This window comes from Rhododendron vialii, chromosome 8a (genome assembly GCF_030253575.1).
Source record: "Rhododendron vialii isolate Sample 1 chromosome 8a, ASM3025357v1".
NCBI classification, from domain to species: Eukaryota; Viridiplantae; Streptophyta; class Magnoliopsida; order Ericales; family Ericaceae; genus Rhododendron; species Rhododendron vialii.
Window position 1 is genome coordinate 26,053,572 of NC_080564.1, and position 23,244 is coordinate 26,076,815.

The window sequence follows — 23,244 nt, forward strand, 5'->3', positions numbered from 1 at the left end:
CATTTTCAAGTAGCATAGGTTAAGCATTAAAAATTGCGATCCCTGGAATTTGCAGAGATGTGTTTATTCATTGACAGATAAAGACTACATAGAGTACACAACAAAACACAGTTGCATAGTCGGCTTCACTAGAGCAGGCATATATTAATCATCTTAAGTTCTTGACAGCCAAATTACCTAAGCAAATCAAGCAGGACGTCTAAGTTCATTACCTCATTTTTACTCGAGTACAAAATGAACTCAGATCTGCAACATTGACAAAAGCATCAAGCTATACCTTATCAAACCGAAGGTTTAGGACAACGAACTTCCCTGGTCCTTGTCTGTCTGCGGCATCAGTGACCTCTTTTAGGTAATCGGTACCAAGTGCTTCACGTTGGTCAGGTGGATACCTAAGGCGACTGATAAGAGCATCTCCAAGAGCTCAAATGTGAGGAACAAAGCTTAATGCTTTAAAGTTGACTTTACAACGTAACAGGTTGGATGCCCATTGGCAAATTGTCAAATGCCAGACGGTGAGAAAATGGTGCAATTGCAGTTATTCCATAACTGGCACATTGAAATGTGTTAAATTGCGATCCAGGTATAGAAATTAATTTCGAAGGTTCAAAAATCGTCAAGGTGCCTACTACTACATGCCAGAAAGTAATAAGATGGCAGAGATATCAATCAACAGTGTGTAATTCGAGAAGGAACAAACTAAACCTAAGCAGTAAGCTCTCAAACTGTTCGAAACATTAACTGATTTTTTAGAAATTGTTAGAGGTGACACTATTAGTTTCTGTACACCTCCATCTAAAATACTACAGATTTTATCGAACATCATAACCAAGAAAAAGACCTACATCATGTGCATGTGCATCTGTAGCTCTTCTATGCCATGCCATAAAACTTTCAACACAAAAGGTGAGAATTGATCCACGCGGGCAACCCATCGTAATTGCAATTAGGTATGCTGAATTGACTTTGCATCATTCGCAGTTTTTAATAAGAGAAATGTAAGCATCTTCAGGAATAAACGTGCTATTTGCCACCAAATATCATCTCTCTAAGTTACAGACTTCAATATCCTAAAATTAGACGAATTTTGCCCCACTCTAAGCCACAGGTAGAGCCATTCATACCACAGAACATCAAGTCAATACTAATTCCTCTTCTGGTAAAGAATAGATAAATCATGCCACAAAGCAAGCATGAATAATTCATCAATCTACTACCATAACAAGCAAAAAGTAATTTTCTTTGGTTCACATCTGGTAAATAATACTGTGTGAGAAATGTAGCATTTTGCACACATATCACCACAGACCTAAGATATGGAATAGCCTAAGGCAAAACATTTGTTTAGAAGACCTGTGAATTGTCAAGTTTTACAACAGTTCCTCAATTTTTTCACCATCTAAAGAAGCAAAACTGATCGACAGTTCAAAATCTAGGTAGGATATATCTTTTCTATTGAACCTCGTGTGAGAAACATTGCACCCAAATCCTGCCACCGGAAGAACAATTTACACCCACAGTCCCAGTCGTTGTCATTGAAAAAGCTAAATATGGTTCTTCCAGTGGTGGAATTGGTAGGACTCCAGCACATACAAGATGTACGAAATGCATAAGCACAAGCAACCAAGTAAGAAAAATAATGAAAAGGGAAAATCCAGCTACCTACAAATTTTACTCCAACCAGTCTTGCAAGTTGTATTGGATACATCATCAAATATAACCAAAGGGACAACCTTTTTAAGGCTGAATTCAGTAATTGTCAATCGGTAGTAACAACAAACTACACTGATCCTTTTGTCCAAACTCCTCTATAACTCCTCCAGAAAAAAATTCCATATTATGAAGTAAAGGTTGTTCTGTTTTGTGTAACAAGGGGAAGAGTATGATATACAAAGCACTACACCAAAAAAAATTGACAATTATCCTCAGTCTGGACAGCAGACTATGTCAACTGGAACATATATCAACTAATCGAATGGAATAGCTAAGTCAGTTACCGGCAAAAAGGGCATCAAAATCTGTCTGTCAAAGCAATCTGCATACTATTAGCAGCCTTTATCAGCAGGCTGGGGTGGTGGTGCCTTTTGAGCTGCCACAGAGCTTGTTGACTCCTTCGATTCGACAAGATAACGGAGCCTATCTTGAAGAACTCGAACTCTGTCCTCTGTCCTGCGGAGCTTCCTAAATCTGTAGGCAAACCAGAGGCTAAACCCCCCGTACACAACAATGTAGGAACCCCATACATACGGGTAAGCTTCTGCATTTTCTTTAATTCTCCGATATTGTTGTTCTATCATCCCTGTCCACCCAACAGCTGGAGAGTTTGGTGCTTGCTGATCCTCTTTATCTTTGTGAGAAGCATCCATTTATCTTTCCCTTCACCACTTATGAAATGGCTAATGTCAGACTTGGAATAAGAGAAAAAGATGGTCGCCAGATGTTACCTTCCTTGGCTGCACCTGAAAAACCAGAAAGGAGAGTTAGATATAGCAGTTTCCTATGTCCAGTTACCAAGAACTCAACGTCGCTAACACGAATTAAGAAGACACATATCAACTAGATAAACAAGCACAACTGTAGCACAGTATTTGCAACTAGACAACTGCAGAACAAGCTACACAACCAAACTTCTGAGCACTGTGAAACCATAATTACAAAAATCTTGCACAACAATCATTGGACCAAATTGTACAAGGACTGGATCTCATCACACGCACTGATTGACTTTAATTTAACATGTCCAATAACTTAAGTTTGAAGGAAGAAAAAGCATAGGACATATTAAAAAGAATAACCATGAATTAATTTCTTAATATAGTGGCAAAAAAGTTGTGTAGGAGGGCACTCAGACTTAAGTCCCTCAAGCAAAGTCGACAATTCAACTAATAGAATGAAACTCTGGTTGTGGGAGAGTGGATATCACACGCCTTTAGGAACAAGTAAATAGCACTTTTTTATTCCATAACCAAGCAAAATTGAACAAAAGACAAAGGACTTCCATTCAGGCAGTAAGTTAAAATAAATTTCCGAAGTACCCAAAAAAAAGGCTGACTTGGAAAAAAGCACTTTAGAAGGCGGGTGTTCTATTGTTGACATTTCAGGCATTGGGCTGAGTTAATGGAGCTAGGGGAGGCGAGTTAGGCTCCCAAAATCCTGTGTGCTTGCCTTACTTCTGGGATGGGAGGGGACAAGAATGCGTGACCCCCTGGGAGGTCTCTTCTGGGGGACCTGAGGACGATTGAGGCCTCCCAGAGGAGCAAATTGTCACAGCAGAGCCTTGTTCGAAGTGGTTCGGATCCTCAGGAAGAAAAAGGAAGCTGTGACACTTGGAGGTCTTGATAAACCATAAGAAGGGGGACTTCGGGAAGCAGTGAAGTGTTGATGGGAAGGGAAGGCAAGCTATACTTCTCTTGGATCTGAAACGTGGAGCGCTAGATAAACCAAGGAAGAGTAGGAATCCAGGCTGTACTTCTTGAAAAAGAGCCTATAAGTAGACTTAAATATAAAATGCAAATGCAATCTCATCTCCGAACAGGAGGATCACCCTGTGATTGAATGGGCATTGGAATAGCTGGACTTTAATAAGGAACTCCCTCTATCCCGATTTGTTCGTCCACTTTTTGACTTTTCCATGTCCCAAAATGTTTGTCCATTTGACTTTTTAATGAACTAAATGTCCTTTTTGCCCATGCTTTTTCAAAAAAAAAAAGTAACTTTTTAAAAAAGTTTAAAGGGTAAATGTTGGAAAGTTAAGGCTACGTTTGGTAACACTGCCACTTTTCTACTTCCTGTTTTCTATTTGCTGAAATCAGTTTCTACTTTCCTTAAAAAAAAAGTGAAAGCGGAAAACATGTTAGTGTCAACTTGTTTTCAAAAAAAAAAATCAATTTCTGAAACCAGTTTTTACTTTTTCTAAAATGGTCTCTCTTGCAATTTCTCCCCTAGTTCCCAAACAATACAGGAGAGAGAGAGAGAGAGAGAGAGAGAGAGAGAGAGAGAGAGAGAGAGAGAGAGAGAGAGAGAGAGAGAGAGAGAATCATCCTAGCCTTTGCAATCACGTTAGAAAAAAATTCTATACTCTGCCATGTCAAATTGAATCAAACCAATCAAATAGCTTGGACTAACTGCAAATTCAAATTGCAATGATACATATCCAGTAGAAACTCCAATCACTCCCATAGTTTCATAAAAGCAAGTAAGGAAAATACATAGTGCAGTGTTCAAGTTTGGAGCGACTTTTTTGCATCTATAATGCATTCCAGCTTTTGATCTATTGATGTAAAAAGTTGATTTCGAGCAAACTACAAACAGAAATCTATCAATAGAAAAAGAAAATAAAACCAGATGGGAAGAATTCTAAAACTACGGAGAAAAGGTTTTCAAACCACCTATGAACCGAAAATTCACAGAAGCCAAATCCCTCTTACATAGTTCAAAACCCTAGAAACACAAACACAGTTTTCTTTATCTTATCCATGCACAAATCGAGACCTACACACACACACACACACACACACACACACATATATATATATATATATATATATATAGAGAGAGAGAGAGAGAGAGAGAGAGAGAGAGAGAGAGAGCAGGAGAGGGAGGAGAGAGAAACAAACCTCGAGAGAGAGAGAGAGAGAGAGAGAGAACCTTCGATCTTCGATGACCGCTTGAACGTCTCAATCTGAAGTCTGATGAACTGTGGAGGGTTTGGGAAAAGACAAGGAGAAGGTAAAAAGAGGTAAAAAAAGTAAGCGCCGAAGGTTTTGGTTCTTTGGCAGCCGGTTTTTCCGATTTTATAAAAGAAGGTAAAGTAAGGCTTTGATACTTTCTGTAAGGCTTGGATACTTTCTCAAATTTTCAAAATAGTGAAAGTTGTTTACATTATTTTCAACGTCCACTATTTTGAAATGAAAGTAGTGCATCAAACATATTTTCATTCTTATTTTTTAAAAATTCTTAAAATAAAAACAGAAAACAGAAAATATAAGTGCTACCAAACATAGCCTAAGTGTTTGTAAGTGTAATCATTCACCTTGCTTGGTTCCCATCTCCTCTCCTCTCATTTCATTTTCTTCTCTACACGTTTTTCAATACATTTTTCTTTTTTTCTCTTTTCACTCATTACATAAAAATAACCTTTCAAAACATGAGGATCAAACAAGGTGAATACCGTTCAAAAAACATACTAGGAAAGTAATGCAATGACCAACCCTAGTTAAAAATAGCCGCAATATTTGTTAAACTTACCGCAGTAATAGAGTACATTAAAAAGCAAACGCAAGTTAAACTTACCACAGTAATTTTTTGTTAATCACAGTAGTTTTTATTTTTTATTTTTATCAGAGTTAATCACAGTAGTTTATAATAGGCCAGGCAGGCTTTGGTCCAAAGCCTTAAAGGCAATTGCTGATGTATCGTGCGTTAATTGGTGGGACAAAAATGGGGTTCCTCAAGTTAATTATTGAACGGAGACCCGATTATTGGAATTCTTTTATAATAACAAATACTTAAACAAACACATTCATATTCACGTGGGTACCTACACAAACCACACATTCAATGTGTGAGATCCACAAATATGTGTGTATTTTTTGTGTGGGAACCACAAATAATTTACTAATTAAGTGTTCCGGTTTCCGGAAAAAGTATTTTTTGAAAAAAAAGATAATTTCTCAAAAATTATGTATTTATGCAAATAATTTTTTTACTATTATGGATCTTGTTTGATAGATTTTATTAAGATCTTTATACTATGCAAAAAAAAATCAAAAAATTATTTTTTATTTTTATTATATTTGAATTTAAAAATTAAAAAAAAAAAAGAACTTTTACAAAGAAAGATAAACCGGAACGGGGCCTAGCGGTTTCGCGTCCTTTTTTGAGTACCCCCAGCTCTGTCACTAATTAAGCATTCAAATCCTTCAGCTAGTTGGCATAGTGGGCACAAATTACTCGTCTTCAGCCACTCGACGATACAGCCACCGTGATACACATGCGAGCACGGCATTCGGGCAACTTCGGACCCATGGCAAAAATCTTCAAAACAAACTGCGCACTGGTCCACCGAACCCGAACCACCATCACCAAGAACCAATTTCTCCAACGCCTCAATACAAGCATCTGTTGCGGGCACCGGCCTGACCGTGTTAACTTCTTCCCACACCGCCTTGGGATCCAACAGAATCAGGAGCTCGATTCCGGGCACAACGAGACAGTGAGAGGCGCGACGGATTGACTGTGAACTCAAAGCCCTAGCGCAATAGGATATGTCGTTTACGGTCTGATTGTCTAGGTTGATTCCGGCGATAGAGAAGAAGCTGAGCAAGGGTTTCAGTGTTGGCCTCGTCGTGTCATGTGATTTTAGTTGTCCGTGGGGCAGTGGAGCTTGTTTTCTTATCATCTTATATTTGTGTGTCTCAGAGGAGAAATTTTTTGGTTACTATAGAAGGTGAAATAAGAAAGAAACAAGTCAGCAGCCGTTAGAGAGAGAGAGAAAGAATTGTTTTGTTGGCCGTCGTCGAAGGAATTCAAGGAAGGTAAATGTAACCTTTCTCTCATTGGTGAAAATAGTGAAGGGTCCACTGGACTAATGCACTTTTTGATAATAATGGAATTAGTTTATGGTAAGACACATACTATTTTCATCAATTAGAGGAAAGATAACATTGATGGTAAATTATTCTCGGAAGAGAGTTGTTTGTTATTTCATTGCTAGGCTGTATTCTTAAATTGCTCACTTATTTTGGAAACCGTGTATGTTGCACATTAAGAATCATATATACTTATGCGATTTGTTTTTTGAAAAAAAAAAAATTATACCAATTTTTTTTCTCAATGAGATCTTTAAATAGATGTAAAAAATGCACGAATTTCACGAAGGGGCAAACAATTTGGAAGAGAGTTCTTTTTCTTGTTTTATATAGGGATAGGGATACATAGGAATTCAACTTGGAATTTCAGAACGATAATATCAGGAAATATTTTTTAAAGAGTCACAAATAGATTAAAACTATAACTCCAGAAGGCTTAGAATTTTTAGTGGGCTGAATTGGAACACCATTTAGGCTAAACCGGGTTAGAGAAGGACAGACTCCAATCAAGATGGAGAGTTCACATGTTAAACGGAGACGATTCAGTCACAAATTAGGCCTAGCAATGCAAATTAAAAAAAAGTTGGGTCTAGCGGATCGGCAGCTAGATTACTTTTTAAAAGGCAAAGCCAAGCCAAATTTCACTGTTCAATTTATAGATGCAACTTGGCATTCAACTGTTCAATTTATCCTTCTTATCATTTACAGTATTTTTAAGAGAAATAAAACAAAACTGAGCATTCAGTTTTTAAAAGCTTTGGAAAGAAATATAATAAGCAAATAAAGATCCATGTGTAATCATCATCATCTAATAAAGGGCAGAAGAAAATAAAGAACTAGAATGAAAAGGAGGAAAATGTAAAATGAAATGCTAGGCCAGACAGCCCTTTAATTATAATTAGTCTCCATATTAATACCACCCCTGAGCTTGGACTCCCTAATCTCCAGTGGCGCCGAAACAAAGTTTTGAACTCGGAGATGGTACCAAAAGCACTAACCAATAATCACGTAATCAATAATAACGATACGAAGTAATTAAAAGGGGGAGCCGGCATCACACTTTCTCCCTTAGACAAACACCACAACAAATTAAATTCACACATTTCAAGGGAGATCGATCCAAGGATTTCTCACTTTCTCTTTTAACGAGAAAAAACCTAACACAAAGACATAATCAATGCGTACAAAGTAATTAAAGGAGGAAATTAAGTCGTTGCATGAAACTTTCTCCCTTGACAAGCGTCACAATAAAACAAATGAACACATGTCAGGGGAATGAAGGAGTATCCCCCTTCACCCTTAGCTAGTATAAATAAATAAACAGGGGATACGAAGAAGAAATATTATTGCAAGCTAGCGATAGTGAGCGCAAAGGAACAATCTCTAAAAGGTCAAACTATCACCGCTCATGGTTGGCTCGGTGCATAACCTTTTTCTATGAGTGTTTTTTTCCTATATAAACATTCATAAAAAAGACAATACTCCAATAATTAAGGATTGAGATCAATGGACATGATCAGTGCAAGTGGCCGGCGAATATACACTAATTCCGGTAGGAGAATAACCTATTGTTCTTTTTAAATCGGGATACATATCGCGTATATCGTAAGAAATGTTAGCAAAAATTAATATACAAACCGGATGCACAATTATATTACAAGATTCATCATATTATAGTAGGATTTCTTTAAAAAATGATACGAAATGGGATAAGTATATTAATTTTTCTAAGAAGACGATACGAATCGTCATATACATATCTCGTATTGTAAGTTCTTAACAACCATGCTATCGTCTATTTGTCTTGCAGCAAGATTCTCCAAAAGAATCAGTGACATGTGGCTTTTAAATAAACAAAAACTATACAAATAAAGAATAGTCACAAACTCAAAGAATAGCCATTGATCACTCTGGCATTAAACGGATAAAAGCAATTGCCAAGCGCCATTCTCCTGCTCCGCGTTCATTTTTCCACAGAGAGACAGAGACTTACCCTCGGGCTAACTTGAGTTCGGAGTATCGGTCCTATCCACATATCGTTGATTCTTTGATGGACCATATGTCGGACTAGCCTTTCGGAATAGAAGTACGTCGAAGTCGAACCACACGTCAAAGTTGTCGGCCTCCGGCAGTCGTTTGGGATCGTCGAGCGAGAGATCGAAGGGGCTTTGTGCAGGGCTTTGTTGTTTTGTACGTCACGACCTACATAATGTTGTTTCTTTTTGGAACTGGGTATGTCACCCAAGCTGGTAAGGCTCTCTTGTTTGTTATGTCGAAAACAATTTGGAACTGGGGTGACACATGCCAGTTCTGCCCCTGGTAATGAAGCTGGGTCCCTACAGTGACTTAAAATGGCTGCAGATTGCAGCCAGCCCCTCAAAACAAGATCGTTTTGAGAGCAAGTTTTACGTCAGTGAAGCCACCCGCAGTCAAGGCAGGAAAAGTGAAAAACGTGGTGCCAGAAAAATTATTCAGTGCTTTGGCCTCAGTAGAGAAACAAGAAATGAGGGTAATACAACAAAAAACACTTTTATAAATTAGCAATGAAATATGGCGAGGAAATGGTATTTCGTTGCCAAATTAGATCTATTTGGCGAGGAAACCCATATTTCGTCGCTAAAGGTATCTATTGGCGACGAAATAGAGCGATCAAAATTGAATTTCGTCGCCAAATGGTACCTTTTAGTGACAAAATTCCTATTTCGTTGCCAAATGTAAAACTAATTACTTTTTTTTAAATTTCAAAAATTTCAATATATTTTAAATAAATACTACATATGGATATATATTATACCAGTCCCCTCCTAGTAAGGGATTCTTACTTTCCTACAGTGCGGACCTCATAGTTCGAATCCGCACACTAATAATCAGTGCCGTTCAATTTGTTTAAAACATGTTTTTAAGGGTACTTGCAAAAAATCAGCTTAAACGAATATCGATAAGTGCTTCATCCAAACAATTTTTCATAAAACTTGACAGAAACTTTTTTTTTTATGAAAAAACTATTTGGATCAAGCACTTATCGATATTCATTTGAGTTGAATTTTTGCAAGTACGCTTAAAAATATTTTTTAAACAAATTGAACGGCTCCGATTAATTACTAATGTGAGGCTCCGAACTATGCGATCCGCACCTAAGGTCCGCATTTAAGGTCCTTATTAGAAGCTCATTGTATATTATACATAGATTGCTTTAAAAATTATTTAAGAAAATAGTAATATATACTATATTAAATTTTGCAATATTATCAACGAAATGATAAGTGGTGCAGTGGTGGATTCCTGCCTTGGTCACGTGTGCGTGTGTAACTTACCCCAAAATGATGTCGTTTTGCATTTTAAGTTACTGTAGGGACTCGACTTTTGCTAACAACCTGTCTAAACGAGTCTGCTAGGATTTATTACTTGACAATTCCAGCAAGCAACAACGTCCAACCTGGACACGGCGGAGCCACTCTAGGACCACCGAAGGCACGTCCCCCACTGCACCTTTTTAAAATTTGAGTTTGAGTTTTTTTTGTGTGTGGATAGTTTAGGGTTTTTTTAAATTGGTAGTTTCCCGTTCTTCTTTAACTTTTAGCACTTTTTAGATAGTTTAGGGTTTTTTTAAATTGGTAGTTTACTCCTTCTTCTTCTTCTTCTTCTTTTTTTTTTTTGCGTTTTTTAGCTTTGCATCAACTTTGGTAGATTATTGATTCGTCTCGGCAAGCCAAATCAAAAAAGTAAAAAAAAAAAATACTTTTATCCAAATATTTTGGAAAATAACCATTTTTTAGCAAATTTTTTTTTTCTTTTTTTGCTAAAAAGTGGTTATTTCCCAAAATATTTGGATAAAAGTAAAAAATTTATACTTTTCCAATTTCTCTCATCGAGAAAAATCAATAATCTACCAAATGAGAAAAAATTCAAATAAAGATAAAACTAACTTATTTCTCTAAAAGTTAAGTGGGACACTAGCTAAGGCTCTTTCGAATTTTTTTTTTAATTTTCAATATTTTGTTTTTGTTTTCGATATTTTTTGAAACAGACACCATAAACATGTTTGTGTTACTACTTTTATTTATAAAATACACAATCAATTCCACTAGTTTACAGAAATTTTAGAAACACAAAAATTGCTTTTTTATTTGTTTTGAAAATTCTTTCGGTAGCCCAAAAAATAAATAAACAAAATTATTATAGTCACCAAATATGTTTTTTGTTTTTATTTTTAATAAATAAACAAAAACTCATTTCTTATTTTTCATAAACGAAAAATAAAAAATTGATAACTTTACCAAACAGAGCCTTAGTTTTACTTGAATCAAAGAAGTTTCTTTTCATATAGTTCAACCAACTAGCTCACACAAGTACTAACACCATCAAGGTTATTTTGTTAAATAACTGAAATTAGGATGAACAGTATCTACTTTATTTAGGATCCATAAGGACCATTCTAAGTTCCAATTTTATTGTCAAAGTCATTTTTTTACGTCTTAATATTTTAATAATTTATGTAAAAAAGTACCTTAATTAGATATTCATAAGTGCTTAATCCACAATCAAATTTTTTGTTTGAATTTTGGCCCAAAATTTTAAATCAAGACACATGTTAGTCAATCTGATATTTATAAAAATAAGAATAACTTGCTTGAATTGTTACAAAACAAGCCTCACAAAATAAATATTTTTGATCATCAATGTACAAATTCAACATCAAATTTATGAAACGCTAGTAATTTCACCCTCTATTTAGGTGGGTGAATTAAAATAGTACTCTAAAACCTGAAAACTCTCATTCATTTCTCATGATGTAACAACAAGCACACCAGCCATCTTTGCATCGCCAACAACAATAAGGTCGTGGTTCAATGGAATGTTGTTAGAAGTTGGTTGTCACTGGAGTTTTTGGTTTTATGGTGCCTCTTGTAATACATATTCCTGACTACGCCACTTAACCCAGACTAAATGGGTTTAGTCCAATCCAGAGCAAAATAGTCCTCAAATCAAACATGCCCATATGGTGTAATTACATTTACTTTAGTTGTGTGCGATGATGCTTGTCAGTTGCCATGGCCTAGCAAATTTTTACAACTAGTATTTCTTTCGTAACTTCAAATCACTAGCTAGTACTATCCATGTTCTGGTATATTTTCAGTCATTAAATAACGTATAATTTTCACGTTGTCCCCAATGGTTAAGAATGCACCCGAACATGGGTACGAGTTCCAGAACTCCAGTGCAGAGTATTGGAGAGGCTACTTGCACGATACTCCTATCTAGCCCATGCTTCAATCATCAATGACAGAATTTTGCTTGGGTTGAACTCACACCCAATCACTCTGTTTTTAACGTGTCACTTCAGCAGCCAATCAGTTCATGGAGCTGAACATATACAACCTTTATACACATATGCTACATTATTGCCTGGCATAATTCATTTGCAAATATAATTCAACTGAAACTAACACTCTCTCTCTCTCTCTCTCTCTCTCTCTCTCTCTCATGGCTGCCACAGCAGGGCGCTGCATGAATCCACGCTTCATGGACCCCGAATCAATGAAGTGCACCATATCTAGTAGTCCCTCATCTTTTTCCAGCAGACAATCACAAGTCCAATTCTCCAATCAAGTAAGCTTATCTATCTCTGTCTTTGTACCAATTTTTTTCGATGCACAATATCTATTCGGCATTGACAACATGTGTTGTGTGGGAATTTGGAATGCAGAGACATCAATTCTGTTCAATGTCGATGAATGGTTGCCAAAGTGAGCCGAGTGCTCCCATTGGAACCATCGAAACGCGGACTTTTCCGCCAGTCTTGACACCGGCATTGGGGATGGACCGCCTCAACTCGGCCATTTCGGAGATGAAATCCGAACCGCCGCCTTTTGACTCTGGAATTATCCGGCTTGAGGTGAGCTCAAAAACCAATCAAATTTATTTATCCATTATTTATGTCTGTAAACTCTCAGGCAATTAGGATTCAGCTTTCTCACTGGAGAAGGAAACGGGGGGAGATGCCACGTGGTTGGTTGGCAGAAAATGCGAATCCTATTTCTTATCCTCCATTGCAATGTCAACCAATGTCACCCTTCCCATGTCCCAGATGGGCTATCCGCTATCCTATCCTTATGCAGTAGAAATATTTCATCAAATATTTTAATGCGATTAGATTTCTTTTTTGATAACCAGAAGTCCAGACCAGTTTGTGTGCACCTCGATTAATTTCGGAACCCTGAAAGTAACGATCGAGCATAACCCACAATAGCTCCAAAGTTTGAAATGTTTGGCCTCCATAAAAATGAAACTTATGACCTTGTGAAGAAACACTTGTTACTTTATCACAATCACTTGACTAAACGGGCAGCAATTAGATTTTAAAAAAGAATATAACAGCATGTACACCAATGAAAATATAAAAATACTGATCAACAGTGCATTTTTTCATTTTACCTATTCACATCTCTCTCAACACTACATCAATATTATCTATTTCACCTAATTTCAATTAAAAAATATATTTTTCACTCATTTTTTTATTATCTTTATTGTTTAAAGAGAGAAGAAAGGAGGGGGAGAGAGAGAAAAAAAATAATAAAAAAAGAAAGGAGCATAAATAGTGCATAGGTAAAAATAGAGAACAACTATTCACAAATGCATTTTAGCTCATCTTTTAGCTCATTTGGTATAGACTATTTTTTATGTTTCTCTTAGATAAAATAACAAAAAATGTATTTTTGCTTATCTAGTGTACTTGCTCTAAGGGGGAGTTTCCCATATTTAGCTGAAGCTAAAATTTGTACCAAAAAGTCCATTCTTGTCCTTTAAGGTTTTTTTTTTCTCCACCCAAAAAAGTTAGTACTACAATTTATAACATTTTGGGAAGCAACTAGGCCGTTTTAAAAGTGCTTTATTACTTTTATTACTATGGATATGGAAAAGAGCAGTGCTAATGGTATAACAAAATGTTGTACAACAGCGTATACAGATGGGTTTTGCGTCTGTCTTGGATCCCGTAAAGATGATCGAAATTACTCATTTTGTTCAAAACATATTGTTTACGGTCCCTATAAAAAATCATCTCAATCCGATATCGGTAAAGGCATTTACGAATCATCCAACTTTGCTTCAAAAAATCACCTATATTTTGAAGCAAAGTTGGATGATTCGTAAACGTCTTTACCGATATCGGATTGAGATGATTTTTTAAAGGGACTATAAACAATATGTTTTGAACAACATGAGCGGCTCTGATCATCTTTGCTGGAACCGAGACGGACGCAAAATCCATCTGTACACGCTGCTGTACAGCATTTTGCTGTACCGCAATCTTTACTGTATGGAAAACTACCCCTATTGCTACTATGCAAATACATTTTCTTATCAATTAAGCTTCAAATTCATGGGTCACTTGCGGTGTCCTTAAAATTTAGTAGTTAATTATCCACTGCAAATACAAAAAATTGCTTGCATAACTTTTCTGTTAGTTAAGGTTCTTATTTCTTAAAAACTACTCCCTCCGTTTTAAATTAATAGTCCGGTTCGGTCTCCAATACAACTTTAAAATGTTAATATATCTTTCAATCTACAATGTCTTTAAAAATTTTAAAAACTTCGTATAATAGAACTAATTGAGATCTATCATATGAGATCCATATTGCACATAAAATTTATTATAGATTGAAAGATATTAACAATTTAAAAAATGCATTGGAGACCGAAATGGACTATTAATTTGGAACGGAGGGAGTATTTTTGTTTTGTTTTACGAGATAGGTCATTCTCACAACACATTACCTTTAATTGAAAAAATAAGTACTTATATTTATTTTTCTCAACAGAACGGAACCTAAAACTCATTTTTCACGAATTTCTAGACAAGTCATTTGTAACAACCCAACGAGGCTAACCATCAATCTCCTTTCAGCGCAAACAACATTAAAAGTATACTTAATAATAAGGTGACATGTAGTTCTAGCTAGGTTGGTGTTAAATATATCAAGTCAAACTCTAGCTTTCAACCAATGTGGGAATAAGTACTTACTTTCCTCACATTTGGAGTATTACATCATTTATCTTACATACATCAACTAAAAATGGGCAAATAAACAATTTTTTATGTAAGAAAATGATAATGCCAAAACTGTAGAGTATAAAAGTTTTATACATTACATGTGGTACAAGTCTCTTATACAATAAAAATTGGGCCGCTAACAAAAGAGAGAGCGAGAAAAAGTTTTGGCATTAACGACGCCTTTTTACATACACGTAGCTAAATAAAGTATTTTTTCAAAAAAAAGTTTTTTCTTTTTCTTCTACATACCTCCTCGTGTGGAGAACTGAAAGGATTGGCTTGGTAGTGAAGGTTAGGACTTTGCTCTCACTACTAATATTTTAGGTTCAAAATAGTAGTATGTGACTTTGCCTTGTCATTAATCAGATTTCCCACTAGTTGATGATTGGATTAGATTCCATGGATTAAATGAGATGTGCGTAAATCAGACACATTGAATTTTAAAAACAAATTCATCATGGAGTTCAAAATTTAATTCTTTGATGGATTCTAGTAATTTTTTAGTGGGGTGCCGTACAATTACGTTAAAATCTAGTGGTCTGATGACAAATCTCCAACCACCGAGTAATTCTTCCATATTTGTGGAGCGTCACATGGCCGTGCTTTAAATTTTTTTTTATCATATTAGTTTTTTTGTTGCTTTTGAATTTTTTTTTATCTTTATCATATATCCATGTGGATTTCACACATTTTGTGGCAGAACTCAAACAATTGTACAGTGGAGAAAAGGCTTTGAATTTTTTTTATCTTTATCATATATCCATGTGGATTTCACACATTTTGTGGCAGAAATCAAACAATTGTACAGTGGAGAAAAGGCTTGGGGGCACCATAAAAGTTGTAGTTGCATTGAATAATTTTCCCCAACTACCAGAATGTAACCAGATGCATCCCCTTTCCCGCGCAAAATCACGCCTCAAACCCTAAAGGCCAAAACGTAGACTGGAAATTCGTTGCCAATTTAACCTCTTTGATCATCAATTAAAAACAGGTACCGATTCAGCAGCAAATTGAAGCAATCGATTGGCTTCACGCACAGAAGGAGCTTCTTCCTCGCTGCTTTTTCTCCGGCCGAAATCCAAGTCAATATTCCGATCGCTTCATCGATTATACCAACGGAAATAACCGGAGTCCTTCGGTCGAGCATAGGTTGATCAGCGTAGCTGGTGTCGGCTCTGCGGTCTACTTTCGTCATTCCCATCCCTTTTCCCTTGACGATTGGCGGTCCATAAAGAGGTATACCGTACAAAACTGTTCCCAATCTCTACTCGTCCTTCGTTGCTGTTTATATTCGTATCGTCGAATTATGTTTTCTGATTTCTATGTGCAACTGTCGCAATTACTGTTTCCGTATGTTCGGTTTTGGGTTTGAGGGAGGTTTTTGGATAATGAGTGGAGAGACATAGATAGATAAAATTTATTGGAGACCGTGCATAAGGATTTTGAGACCTAAAACGATTGAGAAGAACAATGCTACGGTAACCATTTGCACCTTTTAATGGGAAGAACAATGCTACGGTAACCACATTTGGTGAACACATTTTGAATACCACTGCGACGTGTCATCAATGCAGTTGTATAATGTGGTCGTAACATAACAAATGTATAATGTGGTCATAACATAACAAATAGGGCACATTCTACCAATTTATTGATCACACATCACATGGTGCTCGAGATATGTTCACGATGTTAGTATCGTAATGGGAAATAGGTTCACTTCCAGACTCCATAGCCTTAAAAGCTTGAGGATCATTTTTAATGTTGTTATAGAGCCTGACCGTACTCTTGCAAGTGGTCAAACTTCCTTGTTAGGTGGAGGGGTTTGTAGGCTGCCCCCTCCACACCCCGGGATGTGACCCCTCCAAACCTCTGTTTGTGGGCTCTATCCCGCCCTCGGGCCCACACAGTTCATCTTGTAGGTTCCGTAGATGAAAAATAACTTGATCGGACAGTAGTAAGCATGTGAACAAATTAGCTACTTTCAGATGAAATGGGCGGTTATTTAAACTTAAACCGCTCCTTTACTCAAACAAAATGAGATATGTTCTGTTACATATTGATGTCTGATCAAGTTGATTTGTTGCAGAAATGTGCTTCTATGTAAACCTTACAAGATGATCAATTCGGATCATTGTTGTAGGCCTCAACTAGAATCCATGAAATCTGGTTTGGAAAGAGTGGGTTATGGAGGCGAACTCATCCTGCCCCCCAGGCATTCCCAACAAGGGTTCTTTTTGCAGATTTTCAACTCTAGCTTTACATATTTTACGAATAGGTTACAGTTTAACGTATATGTCGTATTCTTCTTCACAGTAAGACAACTGCAGCAATCGGTGACGTAGCACAACATTGTGCGTTGTGCTTTCAAAATAGAATTCGTAATAGATATCTTAAAGAAGCAATTGGGAGATTGAACATAAATGTGAAACCAGTTGACACGGCTAATAGAGCTACTCTGACAAAAATATATAAATACGAATTCAACACTTTGGGATAGCCTTTAATGATGAAAGTTTGTGCGGCAGACATTCTCGGCAGCTTCAGAATTGATTAGACGTTAGGCAGTTATCTGCAATTTCAAATTTGTTGATAAAGCTAGATTCCTAATTTTTTCTATTATTGTAACTACAGGTTCCTCTCAAAGAAATGCCCTTTGATTCGAGCTTATGGGGCTATCCGCTTTGATGCACAGGCTGAGATATCATCCGAATGGAGGTCTTTTGGTTCATTCTACTTTATTGTTCCTCAGGTAAATAGATAACTTTCCTTTCGTGGACTAGCTATAGCCTTTCCTATGTATACAAGTACATGTTTATCTTTATCATATAAACACCCCTTGCTAGGAATTAATGACAGGTTGAGCTTGATGAGCTTGAAGGAAGTTCGATGCTTGCTACAACTGTTGCATGGGACACGGCTCTTTCATGGAAGTATGGGGAATCAATAACAGCACTTCAGTCCACTTTGCAACAGGTCCCTACTAGCACGATTTGCTGATCTCTTTGTCTCTTTCCCTCTTGTTTTCGTCTTCTTCTTTTCTTCCCCTGTCAGAGAAAAACGTAAGGTTTTTTTTTCAGCATCTCGCTACTGGATATGCAGGTTTCCTCAATGGTTACGAGATTACAGAAAGAAGTTCCTTATACTTACATCCTCAGCAACAATTACATTCCCAGTAAGGTGTATTGGGATGTTGCTGTTAATAGATCTCTACAGATGATAAACAGAAAGAACTCACCACTCATTAAGGTTATTAATTACTCTATTTCTTCCTCAGCTGTATTGCTCCATCTGCATCATGATTGTTTTGTGCTATCATCTCCAATTATTTTATATTGTGCATCTTGTTTGTTATTTCTTGTGAGTACTTATCTTTTCCTTGCTTCAACTTTGTTCTGAAAATTTAGGTTGTTCTTGCACGCAGTACCAGGGTTGTGACTTCCACAGATATCGATCCTTTAGCGTGGTTGGCTTGTTTACAGGTGGTCACTTATACTATTTTGCTTAAGCCAATTCTTGCACAAATACATTTTAAGATCAGATAAAATACAAATTCACCTACTATTTTCAGGTTGAAGGTGGAAATTCTTATCAATTTTGTCTTCAACCTCCTGATGCACCGGCATTTATTGGAAACACCGTATGTATGATTCATGTGTTTCTGCTAAATGAGAAAGCTTTTATTTTCCCTTTGCATGCTTTGTATTATGTGTTACTTTGATAACCTCTTCCCCAGTGTCGGTACCAGAAGCAGCTTGTTTTCATTGCCCAAAATGCAAAAAGTATTGCATGTTCCAAAACTTCAGGCTTGAAAAGATATGATTGTTTCAGCCATGCCTTATATATACGAAGTGATGTATTTTTCTTAGAAGGCCTTGCAGAAAACTAGTACCTATTGTATTGTTTTTCACGTTCTTTCATTTAGTCTATTGTACATGTTATTTCTGATAAAAGCGTAAAAATGTCTTGTTCCTTAAATGCATCTAAAGTTACTGAGCTAAGTTACAACTTTCTTAAATTTTTGTTTGATGAAATCTCAAATCCTGTTAATCACTCATGTAAATTATGCGAATAGCCAGAGCAACTATTTCATCAGAAAGGGTATGACATCTGTAGCGAGGCTTTAGCTGGAACACGAGCTAGGGGTAGATCTGAGGCTATGGATCTTCAGATAGAAAATGATCTGCTTTCCAGGTTTGTTTTGTTACTCAAATGTAAAGATGTAGTATTCTTCACTGTATTTGGTTTGAGAATGTTATCATCTCTTTTCCCTCATCTTTTTTCCTCTTAACTTTGCAGTGCTAAGGACCACCAGGAGTTCACTATAGTACGAGAATGCATCAGAAGAAAGCTAGAGGCAAGTAACCTCGGATATGTATTAACAAAAGTCGAACAATTCTTTTTTTAGAGCACATACATTGATGCAATTTCTGTTGTTTTTCTTAGTTTTTCTACTCGAAGTTGCATCTAGTCCAGTTTGTGATATGGTGTCACTACTTCGGTGAAAAAGAGAAGTCTTTTTCACTTCCCCTCACACCACGGTGCTTCTAGTGCTTTTTGTCTGTGGGTGACATCTAAGCATCCCCTTAGTGCTACTGTATACTTAATTAGAAGTTGATGCACAAGAGCATCGTCAATGCAGTGATCTGGTGGCAGGAGCATGGCTTCTTGTGAGAAAGCTGCACTGGCTTGCCCTCTCTTCAATCAAAGTACAACCTGCCAGTAATTGCTGTACAATGTGACAGAATACGTAGCTTGCAACCTAGTGCAATTAGTGGCAGCTACACTTAAAAAAACTTGTCCCCTAGTAAAAGAGTAAAAATAAAAAAACTAAACATGAACAATTCCAGAAGAGTCTCATTTATTGCCTCTATTCTGCTTTGTAGGCTGTATGCGTCAGGGTATCGCTTGAAGCAAAGAAGGCAATTCGAAAGCTCCCTAGAGTCCAACATCTCTATGCCCCATTGACAGGGAGGCTGCGAAGTGAAGATGATGAGGTAAAGTTCTCTATCAAGTAACTAAGTTCTACTTTTAGGTTAATTCAGATCAGAATTCTCTGTGTACAAGTTTCTGGATCAGGTTTCTTTTTCTTAACCATCTGATCTCCTTGCTAAGCTCAATTTTTTTTTTTGAATGCTCATGTCTTATGCGTGCTTTATACTCCCTCCCTTCCTAATTGATTGTCCTTATGAAAAGTCGAGCCACTTTTCGAATAAGAAAATAAGGCACTTTTTTCTATATTTTTTGAATTGTTTGAGACCGGATCAACAACTCAATTAGTGCTTTTATTTGGTGCCAAAAAAAAGTTTAAAACACTGCACGTAAGTGTTTCATTTTTGGATTCGAAAAGTGGCACGTCTTTTGGTAATGGAATAACAATTAGGCACTGAGAGAGTACATGTCAAGATTATTTGAATTTCTGATTTAGGATGTTTCATTTGATGACATTGAATGTCTGATGGTTCCGTCTTACATGATTTGTAACCAGTTTAAGGTTCTGTCTTCACTTCATCCAACTCCAGCAGTTTGTGGGTTTCCTACAGAAGAGGCACGGATTCTTATTGCGGAAACTGGTAATTATGTATTTCAACATTATTCCCGTTCAGCAATATATTTGTTTTCGGCAGATTTCTTTTAGGCATCCATGAAATGAAGTTTTTTGGATGAGACTCTGCAATTGAATAATTTTACTTGATAATTGTTGCATATACGAATCCATGACCTAAGCAAGTACAAACTTAAAACTTATAAAAACAAAAAAAGAGTACGACGTAATCTTGCCTGCATGGAAAATATATCAAGATCTATAGTATTCTGTAAAGCATGGTTTCACAGCTTTGTCTAAACTGAGCTTATGCTGATGGAAATGATAATAACATGGAGTTTTAATACTTGTTCAATGCTTCTTTGAAAGTTTGAACTTATGGTCTTTTGTTCGGCTACTGATTATTGGATACCTTTTCTGCGACATCATATTACCTCTGCTGTTTGTTATTGAGGTATAATGTTGATCAAGGTAATTTTGACTTGAGTAGTCCTGAGAGGGGTATTCTTTTGATCGCACCCTTTCTAAGTGAAGCATCTTTCAATTATGTCGTTCAGAAATGTTTGACCGAGGAATGTATGCTGGGCCGGTAGGTTGGTTTGGAGGAGGAGAAAGTGAGTTCGCGGTTGGGATAAGGTCAGCCTTGGTGGAAAGGGTAAGCTACTTATTGACTTATTGCATGCACAGTTCTTTCCCAAAATCTATATAAGGTGTCATAAAAAAACCGATCTTTGACAGTATGCTCAAAAAACAATTTCTGCTTCTCTCTCTCTCTCTCTCTCTCTCTCTCTCTCTCTCTCTCTCTCTCTCTCTCTCTCTCTCTCTCCTTTGAAGGAACTGTTTGAAAAATTGTCATTTTTCTAGCTCTCTATCGAAAGACCTGTGTGAAAAATTGTCATTGTTCTAGCTCTCTACGGAAAGAACTGTTTGAAAGATTGGCAGGAACAAGTAACAGTTATGGGGTTATACTTTGTGGATTTATTTTTGTTTAAAAGTTTCTCTCACTGCCCTCGAAGATAGTGATTCCACTCCAGAGATAATGATTGTGACTAATTGAATAGGGTCTTGGTGCATTGATATATGCTGGAACGGGCATAGTTGATGGAAGTAATTCGTCTTTAGAATGGGAGGAACTGGAACTGAAGACATCTCAGGTTTGTGGGTGTGGGTGTGCGCATTGACAGTTATGCATATGTCGGCATATTTAAACATGCTAGAATTTACAATTGTAACCCAGCTTTTGGTATGTTTGTATGGATTTGGGGTTGTGTGAAGTATGGTGTTAAGTGTCTATCACCATGCATCTTATGATTCTTATCGGAATACGAAGAGGTGGTAAAGAAATTTTCCTATGCTTTTGCTGTGACCTGCAGTTCATGAAGTTGATGAAACTCGAGGTTCCTCTCCAAATAACAACAAAGGGCAGTGTCACTATTATCAACTGAAGAGGTACTTGGTTCGTAAAATATTTTCTGTTGATGAGTAATAGATCTATAGAAAATGTATCAAGGGGATGCCTCCCATTTACAAAAGAATGCTAAGAACATAAAGGCCCTAACATCAAACACCACAAAGAAACATGTAAAGTAAATGGGCTTATACACTACTCTAAACCCCAAAAATCCTCTATCATGCCAAGGAATTGGTTAAGGGATGGATTGCCCTCCCTCGGCTCCCAACCATACAAAATAGAAAGGAGAAGACTCCTAATTTTGAACAGCTACCTCTCCTTCCGATCAAAAATACCTTTTGTTCTGCTCTCTCTTAATAAGCCACATCAAGCATAGTGGAACCAAAATACATGACTTCCTTCTTCTTCTCCCCACTCTACCATTCTTGAATAAGCTCTTCCCCTGTCGCTAGAAAAACCTACGACATGCCCACCATACAAGAATCGCAGCCCAAAGTCTCTAGCACATGCAATACTGATTCACGAAAATCTTCTTATGATGAAAAAGATTTTGCAGTTATATTCCCATTTTTGTCATTTTTATTTTGGATGTTTCTAAACTTGAAGTTGGTAGGAATAATTCATGGGTCAAACATGCAAGTCTTAACAAATTTTTTTCCTAGACCTCCCACTGACCCCAAAACAAGGGCATTTTGGTAGTAGGTTGGACAAGGGTCTGGAGACCAGTTGGGGACTCTTATAAAGCTTCATTTATTGCAGCTCCAGAAAACTAGTATTAAAACCAGCCTAAGTAGACAAGTCTCTAATTTGGTTTCCAGATTTTATTGTGCCATATACTAGCAGCTCAATTTAATCTCGATAACATCTCCACTGGCTAAATTTATTGGATGCTCTCGAGGTATTACCACTTGGTGCGGCTATTGGAATGTAACTGTGCACACTGTGAGACCCTTTTCTGTGTGTTTGTGTTTTCCCCAACATGGGGCGTCTCAATTAGTAATTGGTGTTGACTGTGGAGCAATGCCCCAGAGCAAGCAATAATTTGCCTCAAGTGGAACTTTCATAATATCCTTAGGGCCCTATTGTGGTTATGTAATTATGTTGATTTCACAGAGCCCTCGCTTAACCAAAGCCCAAGTAGCAAAGCTAGAAGGTTAATGTTAGTGTTGTTTGACAATTTGAAGGTGATGGTTATATGGCAACAGATGCATGCTGGAGACATGATGAGATTCTTGAAGATAGAGATTATCCTAGCCCGTTCAATCAGATGTGTCTTCTACAATTTCAGCATCAAGTTAGAGATCTTGAATTGTTACTTTTGGAGCAAAACCACCAACCTTGTCTTTTCACCATCTTCATTGATAATTGGCTTGTACAGATTCTTCATTCATCAAGATTTCTCTTTTGTTTTCATGGTTGTATGAAAATCAAAACATTTGATATTTGGGATCTGATTGATATGCTCATATGTGAAAAAATTATTTTTTGTGCTGTTGTGATTATCCATCCTTCTTTTATGTCTGGATCCTGATATTCAATGAATGGGTAAGGACCTGTATTTTCCTTGCATAATGATTAACCATACCGTGACGTCACAGTATTTTAAACTCACAGCAGAAACATGGAAAAATCCAAAATCAAA

General features: G+C 36.8%; 3 protein-coding genes across 7 annotated transcripts; 1 reads left to right on the forward strand and 2 right to left on the reverse strand.

Annotated features, from left to right (window-relative positions):
* Positions 1-1,669: 1,669 nt before the first annotated feature.
* Positions 1,670-2,479, reverse strand: LOC131335966 (uncharacterized). Its single transcript, XM_058371543.1, has one exon. The coding sequence runs from the start codon at positions 2,364-2,366 to the stop codon at positions 2,046-2,048; it is 321 nt and encodes a 106-aa protein (XP_058227526.1). The 5' UTR covers positions 2,367-2,479; the 3' UTR covers positions 1,670-2,045.
* On the reverse strand, positions 2,386-6,400 carry LOC131298709 (E3 ubiquitin-protein ligase RZF1-like). The gene is made up of 2 exons (XM_058324185.1): positions 5,887-6,400; positions 2,386-2,459 (listed from the first exon to the last, which is right to left on the reverse strand). The coding sequence occupies exons 1-2, from the start codon at positions 6,398-6,400 to the stop codon at positions 2,386-2,388; spliced, it is 588 nt and encodes a 195-aa protein (XP_058180168.1).
* A 5,366-nt stretch (positions 6,401-11,766) lies between these two features.
* Positions 11,767-23,093, forward strand: LOC131336433 (isochorismate synthase 2, chloroplastic). Of its 5 annotated transcripts, none has more exons than XM_058372280.1 (16): positions 11,767-12,200; positions 12,298-12,486; positions 15,638-15,882; positions 17,281-17,398; positions 17,506-17,622; positions 17,749-17,895; positions 18,054-18,128; positions 18,218-18,286; positions 18,722-18,840; positions 18,946-19,003; positions 19,533-19,643; positions 20,135-20,219; positions 20,749-20,846; positions 21,253-21,345; positions 21,565-21,640; positions 22,716-23,093. In XM_058372280.1, exons 1-15 carry the CDS (start codon positions 12,075-12,077, stop codon positions 21,634-21,636), a joined length of 1,722 nt encoding a protein of 573 aa, XP_058228263.1. In that variant the 5' UTR covers positions 11,767-12,074; the 3' UTR covers positions 21,637-21,640; positions 22,716-23,093. The 5 variants fall into 5 exon arrangements, 4 of the variants coding, with proteins under 4 accessions (XP_058228263.1, XP_058228261.1, XP_058228262.1 ...); XM_058372278.1 differs by having other exon boundaries at positions 22,787-23,093; XM_058372279.1 differs by having other exon boundaries at positions 22,808-23,093.
* Positions 23,094-23,244: the final 151 nt, after the last annotated feature.